The sequence below is a fragment of the Propithecus coquereli genome, unplaced genomic scaffold (assembly GCF_000956105.1).
Source record: "Propithecus coquereli isolate 6110/MARCELLA unplaced genomic scaffold, Pcoq_1.0 Scaffold85, whole genome shotgun sequence".
Taxonomy (NCBI): Eukaryota; Metazoa; Chordata; class Mammalia; order Primates; family Indriidae; genus Propithecus; species Propithecus coquereli.
The window spans coordinates 3,905,882-3,928,387 of NW_012154729.1; the positions used below are offsets into that span (position 1 = coordinate 3,905,882).

The 22,506-nt window shown below is 37.3% G+C and overlaps 1 protein-coding gene across 1 annotated transcript in view; it reads right to left on the reverse strand.

Annotated features, from left to right (window-relative positions):
- The window catches only part of CFAP54 (cilia and flagella associated 54), a 344,097-nt gene that overhangs the window by 139,433 nt on the left and 182,158 nt on the right, over nucleotides 1–22,506 (reverse strand). The window contains exons 49-50 of the mRNA XM_012663989.1: nucleotides 11,649–11,722; nucleotides 9,862–10,031 (exon numbers count right to left, since the gene is read on the reverse strand). Coding sequence (XP_012519443.1) covers nucleotides 9,862–10,031; nucleotides 11,649–11,722 — 244 coding nt within the window. The remainder of the gene's footprint in view (nucleotides 1–9,861; nucleotides 10,032–11,648; nucleotides 11,723–22,506) is intronic.

Below are 22,506 nucleotides of genomic sequence, written 5' to 3' on the forward strand. Positions count from 1 at the left end.
AGGCAAGGAAGGATTCTCCCCTAGAGCCATCAGAGCAAGCACAGCTCTGCCAACACCTTGATTTCGGACTTCTGGCCTCCAGAACTGTGAGACAATAAAATTCTGTTGCTTTTAGGCACCCAGTTTTTGGTAGTTTGCTACGGCAGCCCTAGCAGATGAGTGACAATAGGTGAAAAGCAGACCCTTGCTTTCACCACCTCCACCCAAACCTGCTCCTCATCCATGTCCTCCACCCCAGACACAGAACTCAGCAGTTGCCATTGTTTCCTCTCTCCGACTTGCACTGCATGGCCAATCCATCAGCTTCGCTTTCAAAATACAGGTCCTCATCCCTCCACTGCTAGAACCTTTATCCAAGCCGCTATCATCTCCAGGCTGGACAAAGCAGTAGCTTCCTACCCAGTCTCCTCCATGGCTCTTGCCCCTGCAGTCCTGGTCCCCACATAGCAGCCACAGTGATCTTTTCAAGATGTAAAGGAGATTTACACGTTCCAGAGGCCTCCCATGTCCCTGGACGATGGTCAGTGAACCACCTGCTTTGGGTCAGTTACTGCGGTTTCTGGCCCTAGTATATGATCAGCTTCATCAGTGTCCATGGATGCCTGTAAGAAGGTCTCGTCTATGTTTGCAGGCTCCCAGAGTGTGTATATATGCTCATTGTTTAAATTATATTTTTAAAGCCCCCCCTTTTTTGGTGAATGTGTTGTATTAATATTAAAAACTGAAAGTATGGTGCTAACATTAGCCACAGAAATTTTCTCCTTTTCCCCCCAACAATCTTTTTTTTAAAAAAATCATAATAGCTGGTATTTACTGAGTATTTACCACCTGTCAGATGCTACGTTAAGTGCTTTCTGTGAATTAATTCATTTATTCCCCACCATAAATCTACAAGGCAGATACAAGTTGAGCATCCCCTATCCAAAAATCAAAAATGTTTCAAAATCCGAAACTTTTTGAGCACCAACATGACGCTCAAGGAAATGCTCATTGGAGTGTTCTGAGTTTTGAATTTTGGGATTTGGGATGCTCAACCTGGATAATACATATATTCCAAAATCTGAAAAGAAATCCAAATATGAAACATTTCTGGTTGCAAGCATTTCAGATAAGGGATACTCAATCTGTACTATCATCATCCCTATTTTCCAGATCTGAAAATGGAGACACAGAAATGTCAAATAACTTGCCCTCAAGTCACACAGCCAGAAAGAGGAGCCAGGAGCAGAACCCAGGCAATCAGCCCTGAGCCTGCTCTCTCTCTCTCAACCATTATGCTATGATGCCATCTCTGTATTTTCACACTTCTAACGAGTTTGGTTTTATTGATATTGGTATGGTGTTAGCACCATATTCACAATCGCTGTATAGTCACTGTTGACTGTACCTTTTATTAACATAAAAGGTACTTTGTGTATGATTCAATGCCCTTTGCCTTGCATTCTACTTAGAATGATAGTAATATTGTCACCCTTACTTTATTGCTTTACCTTTTATTAATATCTTTGATCATTCTTTTATTTTTAAAAATGTCTAGAACATTTTGACAGCGACTTATGATACAATTTTATATTTATTACTTTGAGTAGCATTCCTCTACTGTTCTTCTGAGAAAAGCACAAAACATTCCCATCCTTCTGGGATACTATTTTCCTTCCTCTGTCTCTCCCCCTCGTCCCCATAGTTCTTAGTGGGGCTTCCATGTTCTTTCGTGACTCTGCCTCCTTGGCCGTGGTGCTTGGGTCCAGGAGTGGGTACATGAACCAAGTTGAGCCAACCAGAGCACTTCTTCAATATCTGAACCTGGGGCGAGACACAGTCTCAATCTCTCTCTGTGTCAACTGGTGGCATTAGGAGCCTTGATCTAGTGGCAGAGATGTGCTCAGCCCTGTAGAGGAAGCCAATTAGATCAAATAAAGCCAACACATAGTCTGAAAGAGATAAGATGGAATGAGAAAAATCCCAGGAACACCCAAAACTCTGATCTCAGTAAACCCTCACCCATCCTTACTTCTATCTTCTTCTGCCTTATAGTCATATGAATCAGAAAATTTCCCCTTTTGCCTGTGTTGGTTCAAGTTAGGATATGTCACTTGCAATTAAAAATACCCTATCAAATCCAGGGAACTTTGACAATTTTACATTTATTGCCATTATAAACATGCCTTGTTTTCTTCTAGTATTTTATGCTTTCTAGGTTTATTATTTTTCCTTTGTTTTGTGTCTTTTGCTATGGAACTATTTGCTTTTATTTTCCACATTGATTTGAAAAATATATATTCTGGTATGTGTTTATATGTATATATATATTGTTTGGGGTTATTTTTAATATTTTCCAAAACACAATTCCCCATTAACTCATCTTAAAAACATAATTTTTCTCTATTTCTCAAAGTATGAAATGAAACAATGTATTTTGGTTCCCCAAATACAAGATAAAGAATTTAGTACTCTTTCATTGCCTTATCTCTCCCATATCCATTTATTATAATGTGATATATCATCCCTGAGTAATTATTAATTATATTTATGGTCTGTCAGCTTCTTCGGAAATCAGTTTTGACATTTGCAAACTTATCATTATTTAGACTGTGCACAAACCAGCTCTGATGCTCAAAACTAGTTATTTTTATAGAACAAATTCCCCATTCGTGAGTTCTTAATTATGAGATTTATCTCTTTTGTTGGCTGGAGTAGTTCTTCAAGTTCCCATACAGTGTTGAGGCACCTGCCCAGGTGTTTGGATAATGAACCCATTCTGAGTATGCGCTGAAAGAACGTTAAGGGCCAAGTCTTCTTCCTACTTCTTCCCTGGCCAGGATTTTTGCTCCTTTCAGGGGATAAAGTGGATATAGATTATCCCTTGTGGTTATTAGTCTATCTTTATCTGTGAGTACTATTTAAAAAAAAAAATCCCACCTCTTGCAGAAGTTTATTATCCCTAGTTTTCAGTACTATTAAGGTTTTTGCATTTTTCTGTCTTCATGTTTCCTCATATATTTCAATGGGAAGTTGGAAGAAAAACTATCAGGAAATGTTATTCTGATAATATTTTCAGGTGGAAATTGGTACTTCATTCATTGTTTTAACTTCATTTTGTAAGAGGATGATGTTTTTCCATGTGTTTATATTCTAGTTATAACTTCATCTTTTGTATGAAGGGTTTATGGTATTTGATCATTTACCAATAGTGTCTTTTTATCAATTTGTCAGCAACTTTATGTAAAATTGATATGAACTATTTGTCATATTTAATGCAAGTACAATCTTGTTTTCCTGGGTATTGTAGTTGTAAGGGCTTTTTTTGGTTATACTTACAAAAATTAAAATTTTTTACAGATTAAATAGGCTGACATTTTTCTTCGTAGTCAGTTCTAATTTTTTTTTTTATTTCAGGGTATTATGAGGGTACAAACATTATGGTTACACTTTATGTCTTTGCCTCACCCAAACGAGGGTTAAAGGCATGCCCTTCCCCCTACAATGCTCCCCATGTCCTTTAGTTGCGGATTTATTCCCCCATCCCCGTAATCCCTGGAGAGTATTATTGCTATGTGATCACCCTAGTGTTCATCAGTTAGTACCGATTTGATGGCGAGTACAAGTGGAGCCCATTCTTCCGATCTTGTGGTGCATCACTTTGGATCATGGGCTTAAGTTTAATCCAGGAAAGTATAAGAGGTCACTGTTGTTTCTTATGATTGAGTAATATTCCATTGTATATATATACCAAATTTTAATAATCCACTCATGGATTGACTGGCACTTGGGTTGTTTCCACATCCTTGCAATAGTGAATTGTGCTGCCATAAACATTTGGGTGCAGATGTCTTCATCATAGAATGTTTCGTGCTCTTTTGGGTAGATGCCTAATAGTGTTATTGCTGGATTGAATGGTATTTCTATTTTTAGCTCTCTGAGGTATCTCCAAATTCTTTTCCACAGAGGTTGCACTAATTTGCAGTCCCACCAGCAGTGTAAGAGTGTTCCTGTCTCTCCGCATCCTCGCCAGCATTTGATGTTTTGGGATTTTTTGATAGAGGCCAATCTCACTGGGGTTAGGTGATATCTCATTGTGGTTTTGATTTGCATTTCTCTAATGATTAGAGATGTTGAGCATTTTTTTATATGTTTGCTGGCCATTATTCTGTCTTCTTTTGAAAAGTTCCTGTTCATTTCCTTTGCCGATTTGTTGATGGGGTTGTTTGATTTTTTCTTGTTGATTTTTTTGAGTTCTAGATAGATTCTGGTTATCAGCCCTTTATCAGATGTGTAGAGAGCAAATATTTTTTCCCATTCTGTGGGCTGTCTATTCACTCTAATGATAGTTTCCTTGGCAGTGTAGAAGCTTTTTAATTTGCTTAGATCCCATTTATTTATTTTTGTTGCTGCGGCGATTGCTTTGAGGTTCTTCCTCAAGAATTCCTTGCCTAGGCCGATGTCTGAAAGGGTCTTCCCAACATCTTCTTTTAGAATTCTTAAGGTTTCATGCCCTATGTTTAAGTCTGTTATCCATCCTGAATTGATTTCTGGGAGAGGTGAGAGGTGGGGATCCAGTTTCATTCTTCTGCATGTAGCTATCCAGTTTTCCCAGCACCATTTGTTGAAAAGAGATTCTTTTCCCCAGTGTATGTTTTTGTCAGCTTTGTCAAAGATTAGATTACCATATGCAGATGGTTTCATCTCTGGATTCTCAGTCCTGTTCCAGAGGTCAATGTCTCTGTTCTTGTGCCAGTACCATGCTGTTTTAGTTACCATAGCCTGGTAGTACAGTTTGAAGTCTGGTAGACTGATGCCTCCCAGTTTGTTCTTTTTACTAAGGCTGCCCTCTATCTCCACTTCTATTCAACATAGTGTGCAAAGTCCTCGCCACAGCAATTAGGCAAGAGAGGGGTATTAAGGGTGTTCAAATGGAGATCAAACTCTCGCTCTTTGCTGATGATATGATATTATATCTAGAAAACCCCAAGGACTCATCTAAGAGACTCCTAGACCTGATAAATCAATTCGGCAAAATCTCAGGATACAAAATCAATACACACAAATCTGTGGCACTCATATATGCCAAGAACAGTCAATCCAAAGATCAAATCAAAAACGCAATCCCTTTTACAATAGCCTCAAAGAAAATTAAATACCTAGGAATATATTTAACAAACGATGTGAGAGACTTATACAGGGAGAACTACAAAACACTAAAAAAAGAAATTGTAGAAGATCTAAACAGATGGAAAAACCTACCTTGCTCATGGATTGGTAGAATCAATATCGTTAAAATGTCCATATTACCTGAAGTGATCTACAGAATTAATGCAATCCCTATCAAAACCCCATTATCATTCTTCACAGATCTGGAAAAAATAATTCTATGTTTTGTATGGAACCAGTCAGTTCTAATTTAGAATTATGACTCTGTGTAGAGATTCCATTATTTGATTCTATTTCTCTCTGCTTTTTTTTTAAAAAAAAAAACTTTTTAATTCATCTGGGATAACTTAATTTTTAAGACTTTGTACACTGGAGGTAGAGAGTTCAAATTCCGTCTTTGCCATGTATGAGCTGTGTGATTTTGGGAAGCCCAATTATCTATCAATCTCTTCATCTATAAAACAGAAATGATGAAAGTAACAGGGCAGACTTCATGAAATGGGATTATTGTAAGGATTAAGTGCAATCTTTTTTCTTTCATTTGTTCAAAAATGCATATTGAGTAGCTTCTATGGGGCTAGGAAGAAATCTAGGGGCTATGGATACGGCAGTAAACAAGCACTCCTGCCCTAGTGGGGCTGACACCTAGTGAGAATGGGGTGTGCTTAGCAAATACGAGCCTTGGCAAATAGATGGCACATAATGCATGCTAGCTATTATCATTATTATTGTGTTGAGTTGGCCAGAGGAGATGGGGGGGACTAAATTGATTTTTTTAAAGTTGTTAATCAGCATCCCAACTTTTCAGAAATTATTGAATTTTAAACTCCCAAGATTTTGCTGAGCTATTAAAATAGTTTAGATATTTGTAGAATATTTTCTGAAGTATTGTTTGGAATTATCTAACCTGTTTTTATTTAAAATAAAACAAAACAAACAAGCAATAAAATAACAACAAACATACCATGTAGTCAGTGTGTATATAGGTAAGAAATTTCCTATCTGCCCACCCTTCCTCCCTCAAGACTCAACGCTCTCCCAAGGTGCCTTATCTATTCAGTAGCTTCAGAGGCTAGCATGGCACAGCTACTAAATGACCTTGGAAGAAGACTATGGTGCTCATTCATTCTTTTGATCCTGAAGCCCAAATTCTGATTTCAAGAGAAATGAGGTATGAGGTTTGTCATCTTGCTGATTCAAAAAATTAATGAATAAAATATAGGACACACCAGTATGTTTTAATCCACCTGGTAATGCATAGTTGCACAATGAAAAATTTCCAGTTTCTCTAGTACACTAGATAGATGGACAGTATGGAAAGACTATTCACTGCCAACAGTCTATTATAAAATCCCAAAGGAAGAAAATTTCATTTTGACACAAAATTAAAAGGTTCAAATGTTTTCCCATTTAGACAATAAATTAAATATAAAAAATAGGAAGGAACATGCACTTAAAAAAAAAAAAAAGGACAGGATTTTGAAAGAGAGAGGCAGCCCTAGAAGTAGAAATGCAGTTTGAATAACTTTGATCCCATTTATTTCTTATTAACATTCATAACAAAAATGGTCAGTTTTTTCTCATAAAATCCATGCAGCTTACTCTACTTGTCACCTTACAGGATGTGCCTTTCAATTTCCTTGACACATAATTTTATTAGAAGTATCATGAAATGTCAAGCTAACCATCATCTGGAAAAGGTACTGTCCAACACTCTCAGCAGTACCCAAACAGAAGCTCGTGGGGGGTAAAGTTCATGCAAGAAAAACTCATTCATCTTGACAACAGGCTTTCCCTGAATGACAACTCTGCTCCAAAAAGGCAGTAACATCAAAGTTTCTGCAGCTTTTGTCCCAAGGGCCAGGTTCAGTATTTAAAATAAGAGCGATTCTGATACATTTGCACATTATTTGCATATGTCTATCACATCTTCAAATTAAAGTTCTATTATGACAGTCCCTTCTGTGGCCATTTTGTAATTTTTACTTTCTCATTTCTTTCTTCCTGCCCAAAGAAAAAAACAATCACTCATATTCTCCATACCAAAAGGGTGTAAGATGCGTAGAGAGCCAAGGAAAGAATGAAGATAAATGACAAATATTTTCTAGGGCTGCTGTTGCTCTCTGGGACATAGTTTGGAGAAAAAGAGTTCTATAGAAAATTATATAGTAAATGTTCCTTCTGCTTTCAAAATCCAATAGGGAAAATGCTATATTATCATGCTAAGCCGATTTTACCATCAACTACCATTGTATCCTTAAAGATAGCTATAAATGTAACAATACTCCAAACCAGTGGTTCTCAAGCCTTTTGATCTCAGCATCCCTGTACACCCCTAAAAATTATTTAGAACCCCAAAGAGCTCTATCAACACTTACCATATTAGAAATTAAACTGAAAATATTTTAGCTTTCTTAATTCATTTGAAAATAAAAATAATAAACCTATTACATGTTGATATAAACAGTACATTTTATACAAAACAACTATATTTTTTTAAAAAATTAATGAGCAGATGTCATGGTTCTCTTTAATGTCTGGCTTAATAAGAAATAATCTAATTCATAGAAGACTTTCATCTCTGCTTCTATACTCAGTCTTTTGTAAAATATTGTTTTGGTTGAAGTATATGAAGAAGATTAGGCCTCATACACATAGGGGAGGAGTATTTTAACAGCTGCTTCAAATACCTGTTTTCATAATCTTCTTTGATGCTACACCAAAGTAATATCAAAGTGACAACTATCATGTGACAAGTGATAGTTTCTTGAAAGTTTGTTGCAATGTAGAATCTTTATTTTATTTATTTATTTATGTATGTATTTATTTATTTTTTATTTCTTTTTTTTTTTTTTTGAGACAGAGTCTCACTCTGTTGTCCAGGCTAGAGTGTCGTGGCGTCAGCCTAGCTCACAGCAACCTCAAACTTCTGGGCTCAAGCAATCCTTCTGCCTCAGCCTCCCGAGTAGCTGGGACTACAGGCATGTGCCACCATGCCCGGCTAATTTATATATATATATTTTTTTACTTGTCCAGCTAATTTCTTTCTATTTTTTTTAGTAGAGATGGAGTCTCGCTCTTGCTCAGGCTGGTCTCGAACTCCTGAGCTCAAACGATCTGCCCGCCTTGGCCTCCCAGAGAGCTAGGATTACAGGCGTGAGCCACCGTGCCCGGCCTGGACCAGTTTTAAAGTTAATTTATTAGGGTTTCTGCATTTTATGGGTGGTGCCAATTTGGACCCCACAATTGCTAATGGCATCAGCCTTGGGAACTGATTTCTCTTAGGTGACTCTTTTTCCATCTATGCTTTGGGCAGGCAGCCAGTTTCCTTGCTAGCCCCCAGAGACCATTCTGGATTCCCAAAGTAGAGAATAACTTTATTCTGCATTAGAGAAAAAGAGAATACTGGACTCCTGCTCCACAGTGCACCAATTACATCAGAACATTATGTTTTTCCTCTTTATTAGGTCTTTTTCATTAGCATACAATATATCGTCTCTCCTATCTCAGCACTAAAAAGAGGGAGCAACTGGGCTTTCTTATCTGCTTGCCCAGGTATGGGGCAGAAGGAGAAGCGGAGTGGTAGGCTTGAAAGCTGTCAGCCATTGAACATCAAAATGGAATCACACTTTTTATTAACATTACAACTGCACAACTTTAAAATAACTCTTCCTCCTCCTCCAACCTCTACTCCTGATATTATCCATGGCACTTACTTCTGGCCACACTATATAACTTACTTACTTATTATGTTTATAGTTTATTATCAGCCTGCTTATGATTATAATGTAAAATCCATGAGGGCAAGACTCTTGTCAGTATTTTTACATACCTGTCTACATTGTGTATATGAATATTGGGATACTGACATATGCCAAGAGCTTAGAACAGTGCCTAGCACATTGTAGGTGCTCAAAATTATTCTTTGAATGAATTAATGAATGATAAGAAATTTGTGTATTACTAAGTGAATCATTACTGAACATGCTATAAGACCTCATGATAGAAGTGTTTACCACAGAAGGTATAAGGAAATTCTTGAAAGTATATTTCTTTATTGTTAAATATGAAAAAAATCACTATAACAGTATTACTTTTTACTATTCTACTTAATTGTTTATATGTCTGTGAGCATATAGATACTGCTAGCTCAGAGCCTCGTAGTGAGATAGTTAACAGATACTGGCTGAGTAAATGAATGAATCAATGAACAAGCTAAATGAAAGATCTGACACTAAGAGTTGCAGCACATTTAAATAATCAACCACCTACAACAGTTTCTTAAATAGTTCAGCGCAACATAGTTCAGAAGATGTTACTTTTTCAAAATGCAGCTTGTTTTCAATATTTTTATTCAGTGCTTAAGAAAAAAATACTTCATAAGTTTTATTTGTAAAAATCTATAAGGAATTTAGGTGTGGTCTTTTTAAAAAATAAATTAAATATATGAAAAATCAAAGCACTGTTAATTTGTTCATTCTATATACAACATTAAACATTCTAGCTATGTGCTTTAATAAAGCAATTGCTTTATTGAGAACTATAGTCTTAGGTGTGATAATGTACAAAAAGTCCCCTGAATAATAAAAAGCAAATATGTTATGGATCTAGGAATGTGTAAAACTTGTGTAAAACTTAAGCATATTTAGCAAATCAGGGTGAGGAAGAAACGCTCTTCCAATGTATACCTCTTCTGAGCATGAAGAGACTCACCTGTAGGCTGCCCGGTGTCTCTGCAGGGCGACTGCAGCCAGCTGGAGTCTGGCCTCTACCACAATCTCCAACTCGCCAGCAGAGCACTGAGAGAGGTTCTGGTGGCCTTGATGCTCTATCTCTGACACGAGGAAGTTTAGCCTGTCTTCGGCTTCCGCCAGTAAAATTGACTAAAGAAAGGACACCACACAATCATGTAAGTTCAGAAATAATACAAATAGTATCTCATTCTGAGTTATCAAATATTTTCACGTACTGAAAAATAACAATGAAAGAAGACCAAAAAGGAAATCTGCCCCTAATCATCAGAGAAGAGCAGAGTGAACAGGAAAAAGGCAACAGAACACGCAGAGTACTGGCGAGCGTAAGCGTGCACAGCAGGGACCCTTCATCGTACCTACAGCGATGCTCATTATTCACAGTGCTGTGTTCTGTGAAGTCGTCACAATTGCTGGGTAGTGGATACTGAGCCATTGCTCATAGGGGAGATACAGAGATAGACTCCCGCAAGCCTCTGGTCACAACATTTTCATCAACTGCTCAATACACAACCTTGTTTGATATGTGTTTATATTTAAGGATACATTATTTAATATATATTATTGATTGATTAACCTTGAACTCACAGCCAATAGCACGGTAACTGATGTCCGCACAAAGCTTATCTAACACACATATATTCTCTGTAAGGCACACCAGCGTTAAGCGTTCTCACACTTAGAAACACTAGACAGCACTTCAGCACTATACTTAAGGATCATTTTAAATCGTGAAATCACCAACAAAAAAAGCACAATAATGCAAAAACTGTGGTACAAAATAGACCATGAAAGAACACTTGTTTACACAACGAGAGCTGAAACAAAAAGTCAGAGCGACGCCTTTTTCAACCTACCTGGGAATGTGCATATTGAGCAACTCAAATTTTTCTATGCTCTGGGTGTATCCACAAATAACAAAAAAGGTGTCAAGTATTGATTCTGAGGTTACAACTAAACTTTAATGGATAGACAAATTAGCAAACGCGGAATTTGTGAATAATGAGGGTCAGCTGTATTTCGAGTTAAACTATGGTCACCTAAGCGGTAATGTGAAGATGATGAGATTTTGCATTAGACAATCAGTAGTAAACAGCAACCTGACACAGCAGAGATAAAGGGACTAACTAATCATTTAAGCAATGGGTCTCTAAAAACTTATTTGTACAGAGCAGGAATATCATACACATACTAGGGAAATTTAGGGTAATGGTTAAGAACATGAATTTTTGAATCAAAAAGATGTAGGTCCTACTCCCAGATCTATATTTTATTAGTTGAATGATGTTAGTAAATTGCTTATACCATCTAAGCCTCTGTTTTTTCATGGTTCAGCACAGCATGGTTCAAAAATGATTAATACCTACATCGTAGAGCTGTGAAAATTAAATAATCATGCAAAATACCTGTCATGTAGTAAGCACTAATAAATGGTAGCTGTCGTTGCTGTTGTCATCATTATTATTAGGAAATGAGGAACACGGCATGGAATACTCATATTCCATCAAATAATGAATCATATTTTCTGAAGCACTTTAATCAGGTTGTAAAATCAAAGGCTGATACCTCTGGATATACTTCTCTCATGGCAGTAAACTCCATCCCTGGCCTCAACCCATTCTAATTTATGCAAGAAAAGAGAGCCGGTCTGCCACGAACAAGCATAACCCTGAGAGTGGGCCTGTCCAGGGCCAGAGATTGCATTTTGGTAACTGATTTACTATGGTTTGAAAAAACTTTCAAACTTACCTTTAATGTGGTAAGAGCAAACTCATCTCTCAAAAGGTGACAAGATAAGCCTCCATTATCCTTTAAATATAGCTCTATAAAGACACAAAATTTTGGAGGACAAGGGATATCTGTGGTTAATTTAAATATTAATTCTAGTTTTTAAAATTCATCATTCACAGGGGAAGCTATGCATAAGTTTAATAATGAAAAACAGGCACAATGATCATTGGAAACATATTTCTATATCAAATAGTCCCTAAATTTCATATATTTGAAGGCTTTGGCTGATTCCTACAACAAAATCAGACAATTCTGAAAGGATCTTTTGGGTATTTAATGATGTTATTCAAGTTTTCAGCTACTAATACAAAGTAGTGGTTCCTCTTCTGGGGTCTCAGAACCCCTTAAGGCCCTCAAAGTATTTTCAGTCTTCTAGATATTTCTCACATTTCAATAAGATCTCCTTGGATGCATCAGTTCTGCTGATATGCACAAGCCCCTCACTTTAAGAGCAGAGAGGGAGGGCATTTGGAAAAGCACAATCCCCTGCAAATATCTCTTTCAAAATTCCCACCCACAATCTGAAGCCTGTCCTTATTCTGAAATGGGGAGAAGTGAGAGCATTTAGAACACAGTCTTTGCCTCCTTCAGCCAACCAGGGTTCTAGACTACAGGAGAAAGAAATAAACCACAAATCATTTGACTAGAAATTATCACACAAATTGTCCACCTAAAGAGATTAAGTTTGACAAATGGGAAGAATTCTAAAATAACACGGAACTTAACACACCTGACTTCCTCTCCTCTTCCAACCCCAAGTTACCTGGCTATTTCCCCAAATTAGGAGGCTCTGGATCTAGGGGTCAGCTGAGTATGGGGAGGGCTTGGGCTTTGGGAAAAGCTCAGCAAGAAGATCTGGAATTGCACTTCCTTGCCTAGGGAGAAAGTGAGAGTGAGTAAGAAAAAGACAAAGAAAACAAATGCCTGGAGGCTGGTATGGAAAACCCTGAAATGAGTATCAATATATAAGATACACTAGGAAAAGTCTGACCCACAAATATTCATGAACCCATGTGTAATAAAATAAACTTGAGTCCCACATAAGTGTCTCTGGTGTCCTAGGACCCCCAGAAGATAAAGAAGAGCTGGACAGATGAGCCATCCAGAGGCTAAGAGATCCAGGAGTCCTGATGCCTTAGCAGAGATTGGTTATCTGCCTGCCACTGCCCACCTTGCTGACCTCACTTTCTATCACTGCGTAGCTGATGGCCAACAAGACAGGAACCCCAGTGAGATGACCAGGACAAATAATAGCACCTCTAAGAAGACTTATGGTTCAGAACACTCATGTTCACTTGTATGCATTCTCCTCTCCTTCCTGAGCACCTGGCAAGGCTATACTTCTTAGCCTCTTTACATTTAGATAGGGTCTTTATCCAACTAAATAAGAGCTCCAGACTGAGGAATTTAAGAGCTCATGTGCCACTCCACACTCTCCGCACTCTATCTCATGCCTTTCTAGGCAATCACTATCTCATGTTTCAGATGATGCACCTACAACATAGTGGCACTTGGGCACGTGAGAGGCTTTGTAAAGTATAGCCCCTTGTCAATCCCAGCAAGAACTAAACCTTTGCTGGGTTAAGCCACGAAATTTAAAGGCTGATTTGACTATATAAGCCTAGCCTGACTTATACAGGGGCTCAGCAGCCAGGGAGAGGAAATTCAAATGGGAAACAGAACTGCTAGGAGTAATCACGACAATCTGAACGCAAAATAATAAGAACACTTATGGAAGTGCAGGGAGAGCACAAAAAATGCTCTCTGGAACTAAGTACTTTGTCAATTGCAGATTCTTTCAATGTTCAGGCAGGTGTCAGGCAGATGTGCTTCTAGTAAAATCCCTGATCTAAAAAATCAGGAGAAAAATCTTACAAACCTCCACTCAAAAAATCAAATTATCAAAAAAAAAAAAAATAGAAAAGAAAAGAAAAAGAAATAGATCTCTTATCTGCATCTCTGGAGGACTAGGATCAACATCTAGAAATACTGAGGACTGAAAGGACAGAAAATCTAAACATTTAATTCTTAATGGGTAATGATATATGTAAAAGTTAGTGCTAAATAAAGTTATTGAAATAGAATGGGCATACTGAAGGAAAATTCTAGTAAAAGTCTAGAACAAAAATCAACTAAAATCAGGAGTTGGGGATCAAGTGAGATGGTCTCATCCACTGGAGGAAAAAGGAGGGGAAAAGGAGGAAGTTGAAAGTGTTTCAAGGTCTGTTATTTGGGCGGAGTAGTTTGGTAAGTAAACTAGTTGCTAAGTTATTTGCAAATGATAGCAGCCAATGCGAGCCTAATTGTGAGCTCTGAGAAGGGAAGATAAAAATTAAGGGCATAAAATCTGAACAAATGGGAAAATATATTATGTTCTTGGAATGGAAGACTTAATAAAAAATGTAAATTGCATTAAAATTAATATATGCATTTTAATGAATTCCAATTAAAAAGCCAAAAGTATCTTTTGTCTTTTGTTAATGTAGTTTTCTTGTTCAGAATCAGATTAAATTATCTTGAAGCACACAGGTCTAATGTTCCTAAGAATATCCAAGGGAAAAGGGAGAAAGCGAAGAGTGAATGGTGATGACCTTAACAAAGGTATTAATATCTTTCTAGATCGTTATCTCTGGAATCATGAATCCAGCAATTTTTCAACCCTTCTGGAATCCACAACCTGTTGGAACTGGTTTTCACTGTTCCCTTGACCCCACCTCCCCTCGCCATCTCTTTATCCCTACTTAACCAGCTTTAGTTGCTTAGTCCATCATTTCAATCACCCTCTTGCAAACAGCTTTAGTTTCCTTGCCTGTCTCGCCTTTAGAGCACTCACCTGGTCCAACCTGAAGCCCCATCAAATCCAATTCTCTGCCTACCCCACAACTGCACCCCTGAATTTTGATGTGGCTGGAGAAGAACCACAATGACTTTTCTCAGAGCTGCCCAACAGACCTGCTCCATTTCCTGAGTCCATCTGCCCTCCTGTTCTCTAAGGCAACTACTTTATCCCTTCTCTTCTGTCCTTAAATCTCCAATACTTCCTCCCCTTTTCTTACTCTCAGTTGACACTCTTGTTTCCTATTCCAATAAAGAGACAGAAGAAATTAGCAAATAACTTGCACACATTCCCACAATACATCTATCCACCCACCTGCGTGTAAACCTACACACTCTGCCCTTCAACTTATTATTAGGGGTGAGCTTCATGCCCCCATGCAGGGCCAAACCCTCTACTTGTGCACTAGTTTCAATCCCATCTTGCCACCTAAGGGTATCATGTTAGATATCCACCTACCCCACACCTTGCATCATAATTATTTCCCTCTTTCTATTGAATCATTTCCATCAACAGAAAAACAGACTCTGTTTCTTCATTTTTTTAAAAAAAGAACTTCTTTTGTCCCTTTAGCAGCCTCCCAATTTATCTCCTCCCTTCACAGCAAAAAAAACCTTAGGACTTACCAATATCCACTCACTCCAATTCCTCTCCACCCATTCTGTTTGGAACCCATTCCAGTAAGAGTTGGTCCAGCTAAATTTATCTTCTAGATTCTCCAATGATACCGTTTTTCTTCAGTCCAACCTCCATCCTACTTGACCTGTGGATTTGATCGATCATTCCATCCTCCTGAAAACACCCTGTTCCCTCGTCCCTTCTCAGTCTCCTTTGTGGATTCTTCCTCGGTTTTCAGCCTGTTTATGCTGGTGATCCCAGACATCCACTCCTTCACCTTGCCTCTTCTCCATCTACATTCACCCCCTTGGAGATCACATGCAGTCTTGGTTCTTTAAGTACTACCTGTAGGCTAAGGATTCTGAAACGTTTCTCCATTATAGACTTCTTTCCTGAACTCCAGAATCATACATCAAACTACCTACTCTTTAGTTCCATGCAGGTGTCTAATAGGCATTCCAAACTTAACATGTCCCAAAACGAACTTTTGATCTTCCCTTCCAAATCTTTTTGACTCTACCTTCAAGATGTATCAGAATCTGGACACTGCTCACCACCTTCACTGCTACTACTCTTGTTGAAGCATCATAAGCTCAACCTGAATTATTCAATAGCCTTCTAAAAGGAAATAGTATTATGCTATTAAAATTATTCTCCCTTTTACTTCCCCTAACCTCATAGTCCAGCCTAGTTTCAATACAGAAACCAGAGTTAGCCTTTAAAAACTTGCAATTCTTCCTCTTAAAATTTCTCAGTGGCTTCCCAATTCTCTCAGAATTAAAACTAAATTCTTTATTATGACCTTGTAAGCCTTCCATAATCACTCCATTATCTCTCTGACTTCATCTCCTAACACTTTCACCTTTGTTCACTTTGTTCCAGCCACGCTGGGCTCTTGCTGTTCCTCAAGCATGTCAGGGTCTTGGATAATTATTGTTTCCTTTACATAGAATGCTCTTTCTCAGAAATTCATATGTCATTCCCTCTGTGTTCAATGTGTTCAAATACCTCCTTCTTAGTAAGATTCTTCTTGACAACCCTAATTTAAATGGCATCCCACTCCTATACTCCCTAACCCCACTCATATGTGGGAGCTTAAAAAAAATTGATTTCATGAAGTAGAGAGTAGAGTGCTGGTTACCAGAGGCTGGGAAGGGGTGGGGGGAGGGAGGATGAAGAGAGGTTGCTTAATGCTTTCAAAGCACTTGGTACCATGTAACCCACAGTCCATTTTTTCACTTGATTTATTGCCTTTTTCTACTATAATAATATAAGTTTTAAGAGAGTATTTTTGTGTTTATTTTCACTGCCACATTCTCAATTTCCAAACAACATTGAGATAATAAATACATTATTATTAAATATTAAATCAAATTTACTACTGTATTTATACAGGAAGACAGAAAAATTGGAGATCCAGATAGAGAATTAAGAATCATCCTATTTCATCTAACATAGGTCAGGCACGGTGACTCACGTCTATAATCCTAGCACTCTGGGAGCCCAAGGTGGGAGGATTCTTGAGCGCAGGAGTTCAAGACCAGCCTGAGCAAGAGTGAGACCCTGTCTCTACTAAAAATAGAAAAATTAGCCAGGCATCATGGCACTCCTATAGTCCCAGCTACTCAGGAGGCTGAGGCAGGAGGATCACTTGAGCCCAGAAGTTTGAGACTGCAGTGATCTGTGATGGTGCCACGCACTCTACCCAGGGTGAAAGAGTGAGACTCTGTCTCAAAAAAAAAGGAAATTGAACCCCTATTTCACTTAACATTATGTCCTCTGATTCCATCCATGTTGCTGCAAATGACAGGATTTCATTCCTTTTTATGGCTGAATAATATTCCATTGTATATGTATACCACACTTGCTTTATCCATTCATCTGTTGATGGACACAGGTTGATTCCATATCTTAGCTATTGTTAATAGTGCTACAATAAACATGGGAGTGCTGATATCTCTTTGATATAATGATTTCCTTTCTTTTGGATATATATCTGCCAGTGGGATTGCTGGATCAGAGAGCAGTTCTATTTTTAGTTTTTGAGGAAACTCATACTGTTTTCTATAGAGGCTGTGCTAATTTATTCCCACTAGCAGTGTATAATCAGTTCCCTTTATTCACATCCTCACCAGTATCTGTTATTTCTTGGTTTTTCAAAATAATAGTCATTCGTCATTCTAACTGGGATGAGATAGTATCTCACTGTGGTTTTTACTTGCATTTCCATGATAATTAATGATGTTGAACATTTTTTCATATACCTGTTAGCCAATTGTATGTCCTCTTTTGAGAAATGTATATCCAGATGTTTTGCCCATTTTTAAATCAAATTATTTCATTTTGTGCTATTGAGGTTTTGAGTTCCTTATATGTTAAGTGAAAGAAGCAAAGCACAGAAAGACAAATATCACATGTTCTTACTCATATGTGGGAGCTAAAAAAAAAAACTTGATTTCATGAGGGTAGAGAGTAGAATGGTGGTTATCAGAGGCTGGACAGGGGAGGGAGGAGGAAAGGAGGAAGAGAAGTTGGTTAATGGTTACAAACATATAGTTAGACAGAAGGAGTAAGTTCTAGTGTTCAACAACATAGTAGGGTGATAACAGCTAACAAAAATTTATAGTATATTTCAAAATAGCTAGAAGAGAAGATTTGAGATGTTCCCAACACAAAGAAATGGTCAAATGTTTGAGGTAATGGATATCCCAATTACCCTAATTTGATCATTACACATTGTATACATGTATCAGAAAAAACCACATGTACCCCATAAATATGTAAAACTATTATATATCGATAAAAAAGAATTGTAAAATGAAAAAAAGAATGATATCCTAGTATATATGAGAATTTATTATATAACAAATTTCTTATTTTAGTAGGGAAAGAATGGATTTTTCAGAATAAATGGTAATGATACAACTAGTTATTCATCTAAATTTTCAAAGGATATATCATCTCAGGGTAAAGAAAATAAATGTCCAAAGTAGGTCTGAAATGCAATAAGTAATAGTAAAGCAAAGAAAACAGTAAATATGTAGGTAAATCTAAACAATGATTAAATATAAAAAATAGTTACCAATGTCTAAATATCAAGTAAACAAAAAAGATACAATTAAAACCTAAATCAATCAAATCATATAAGTAGGAAGAGGTTATCCAGGTAAAGTGATCTAAGAAGGTAGAGACACTAATTAATTTTAAACTTTAAATTAAATATGACATATCAATCCATTCCTAGATATGTAGAAGCTCTTACACATAAGCACTCAGAGACATGTACAGAAATATTTATACTAGTATTTTTCTTAATTAAACAAAACACCAGAAAACAGTCTAAATGTTTATTATCAGTACAATGAATAAATAAATTATGGAATGGAATATTCTACAGCAGTGAAAATAAAGGAACTATAGCTACAAACATCAATATAGATAAATCTCAAAAATATTGTTCAGGTAGTCACCTTCTGGGATGACAATGTGAGGAGTTCTAAGAACCCACTCCACAGTGAAATTAGGGAAAATTATTTTTTTAATGCTTATAAAGTATCTAGAAATTATTCTAAGGACATACAGAGAATGATCAAACATCTAGCCAAGAAAATCTACTAAAATTTGGTAAGAACAGTGCAAGTCTGGTATTTGGAGAAAGACGATGGCTTCTCTTCCCGCTGCCAGTTCAGTGAGGTGGAAACTCCACACCAAACTGGCACTACTAAGAAGACGGGGTTCTCTCTCCCCCAGGCTTCCAGTTGGAGAGCTATGTTCCTGGAAGGGCAAGATGCCAAGGTTTCTCCTCTTGCCCTCAGGAACAGTTTAAGTTCCTGGCAAGTGCAACTGAGAATTGGGGGATCCTTTTTCCACCCAGGCCTCACTTATGAGCCAGAGGTTCTACCTTGGGCACAGTAACACCGAGAACACAGGGGCCCCTCTAGTCCTTGCCCCAACTTATAAGGTTAGTGGTTCCATGCCAAGAGAGACAAGCCAAAATGATGTGAGGCTGCTACTCCTCTCCATCAAGCACTCAGCTCAAGTGGGGGTGTCAGAGAGAAATGCACCATTGTACTCATTCCCAGCTGCAGAGATATGGCTCAGAGATTTTGCCTGAGGAGAGAAACAAGGCTTAATACAGAAAACTCCTAATCTCTTCCCAAAGGGACTGATTTCATTTGCTTGAAGTTCGAGTCTAACAGTGCTCTCAAAGACAACGGAGCTTATGGTAAAAGGCTTTGGGAGGAGATCAGTAGATTCATTAGATATATGGGCTAAACTGTAGGTTGACTAGTTTGCAGGAGAGAACTGGGGAAAGAGAAAGCTGGGAGGAGTTTTCCTGGGGTCAAATTTCCAATGCTGACTTCAGAACTGTCCCTTAATTGCATTAGTTTGTAGAGCAATTTATGCCCCAGGGCATTATTGAAAATAACAGTGTAATCAGCCAACAATTAGTGGACCTTAACAGCTGGGTAGCCCTGTGAAAGGGATAGTCAAAGAGAGCCAAGCAAAAATCACTGTCATCCCACGATGATTGTGTGCAGGTCCAAGGCTGTGCCCTGGGGAGCAAAATCAAATCTCAACAATGCAGGAAGAAATACACTGCAGTAAAAATAATCCAGCCAGTCACTAACCAAGTAAATAAGCAAATAAAAATAACAAGCTCTACTGGGAAGACAGAAACAATATCTAAAATTGCTATAATATATTATCTAAAATGGCCAATTTTCAACAAAAACTTATGAGACAAGCAAAGAAAAAGGAAAGTACAATCCATACACCCAAAAAAGCAGGCAACAGAAACTTAAATGAGAGCCACTGGATATTAGATTTAATAGACAGAGACTTCAAAGTAGTCATTATAAACATGTTCAAAGAACTAAAGGAAACCATGATTCAAAAAATAAAGGACAGCATGATGACAATGTTGCATCAAATAGAAAATATCAAATAAAGAGAAATTATTAAGAAAAAAACTAAATGAAAATTACACAGTTAAAAAGAAATCCACACATTTATGGTCAAATGACTTCTGACAAAGGCCCCAAGAACACACATGCGGAAAGGACAATCTCTTCAATAAATAGTGTTGCCAGGAGGCTGAGTTAGGAGGATTGCTTGAGCGCACGAGTTTGAGGGTACAGTCAGCTATGATCACCCTACTGCACTCCAGCCTGGACAACAGAGTAAGAACTCATCTCTTGAAAAGAGTTGGGAAAATGGGATATCCACATGCAGAAGAATGAAATTGGACCTTTATCTCACTATATACATAAAAATCAACTCAAAATGGATTAAAGACTTAAACATATGACCTAAAACTGTAAAACTTCTAGAAGAAAACTGGGGGAAAACTCCACAGGGCAATGATTTTTTGGATATGATTACAAAATCATAGGCAACAAAAGCAAAAATAGACAAATAGGATTACATCAAACTAAAAAGGTTCTGTGTAGCAAAGGAAACAATCAACAGAATGAAGAGACAACCTATGGAATGGGAGGAAATATTTGCAAACCATATATCTAATTAGGGGTTAATGTCCAAAATACCTAAGGAATTCAAACAACTCAATGGCAAGAAAACAAATAACCCAATTAAAGAATGAGCAAAGGACCAAAATAGATACTTCTCAAAAGAAGACATACATATGACCAACAGATATATGAAAAAATGCTCAATATCACTGACCATCAGGGAAATGCGAATTAAAACCACAATGAGATATCATCTCACACCTGTTAGATCAAAAAGATGAAAGATAGTAAGTGTTGGTGAGGATGTGGAGAAAAGGGAACCCTTTTACACTGTTGGTGGGAATGTAAATTAGTACAGTCATTATGGAAAACACTATAGAGGTTCATAAAAAAAATAAAAATAGAACAACCACATGATCCAGCAATCCTACTATTGGGTATATATCCAAAGGAAATAAAATCAGTATGTTGAAGAGGTATCTGCATTCCCATGTTCATTGCAGCATTATTCATAATAGCCAAGATATGGGTCAACATACATGTCCATCAGCAGATGAGTGGATAAAGAAAACGTGGCATATATACATAGTGAGATACTATTCAGCCTTACGAAAGAAGGAAATCCTGTCATTTGCAACAGCATGGATGAACCCAGAGAACATTATGCTAAGTGAAATAAGCCAGGACCAGAAAGACAAATATTAATACTACACAATCTTCCTTATATGTGGAATCTAAAAAAGTCAAACTCACAGAAGTAGACAGTGGAATGGTGATTGCCAGGGCCTGGGGGTGGAGTTGGGTGGATAGGAAGATGTTGGTCAAAGGGTACAAAGTTTCAGTTAGACAGAATGAATAAGTTCTGGAGATCTATGTACAGCACGGTGACTATAGTAAATAACAATGTATTGTATACTTGAAAATTGCTAAGAGAGTAGACCTAAAATATTCTCACAACAAAAATGATAAGTAATGTAAGGTGATAAATATGATAAATATGCTAACTGGCTTGATTTAACCACTTCACAATATATAAAATATTTGAAATATCATGTTCACTGTAAATATATACAATTTTTATTTGTCAACTATACCTCAATGAGAAAAATTTTAAATTAAAAAAATGTGGTATATATATATATGTATGTGTGTGTGTGTGTGTGTGTGTGTGTGTGTGTATGGTGGAATAATATGCATCCTTTAAAAGGAAGGAAATTCAGACACATGCTACAACATGGATGAACTTTGAAGACATTAAGCTAAGCAAAATGAGCCAGTCATAAAAGGACAAATACTGTATGATTTCACTCATATGATGTACCTAGAGTAGTCAAATTCATACAGACACAAAGTAAAATACTTGTTGCCATGGGCAGTAGGGGAAAGGAGAATGGGGAGCTATTGTTTAATGTGTATGGAGTTTCAGTTTAGGAAGATAAAAAAGTTCTGAAGATGGACGCTGGTAATGGTTGTACAACAATATGAATGTACTTAATGCCACTGAACTTAAAAATGGGCCCATAAATCCCACGCATGGGAATATATCCCATATAAATATATATTATGTCATATGAATATGTAGCACTGCAGCACTGTTCCTTAGAAACAAAGTGAATGTGTACCAATAGAGCAATGGCTGAATAAACCATGGGCTATTCATAGCATAGAATACTATACAGCCAATATAGTGCACCAAAGCAAAGCATTTGACTTGGAGTGGTTTCAGTGAAGTTTTTCTGCATGGTAAATGCAAGATCCAGAAAAATCTGGTATACCATTTTGTAAAGAAATGACAAAACCTATTGTGTATGTGTGTGTGTGTGTGTGTGTGTGTGTGTGTATGTATAAAATGCATGAATATGGATATATATGGGTGGGTATATATACA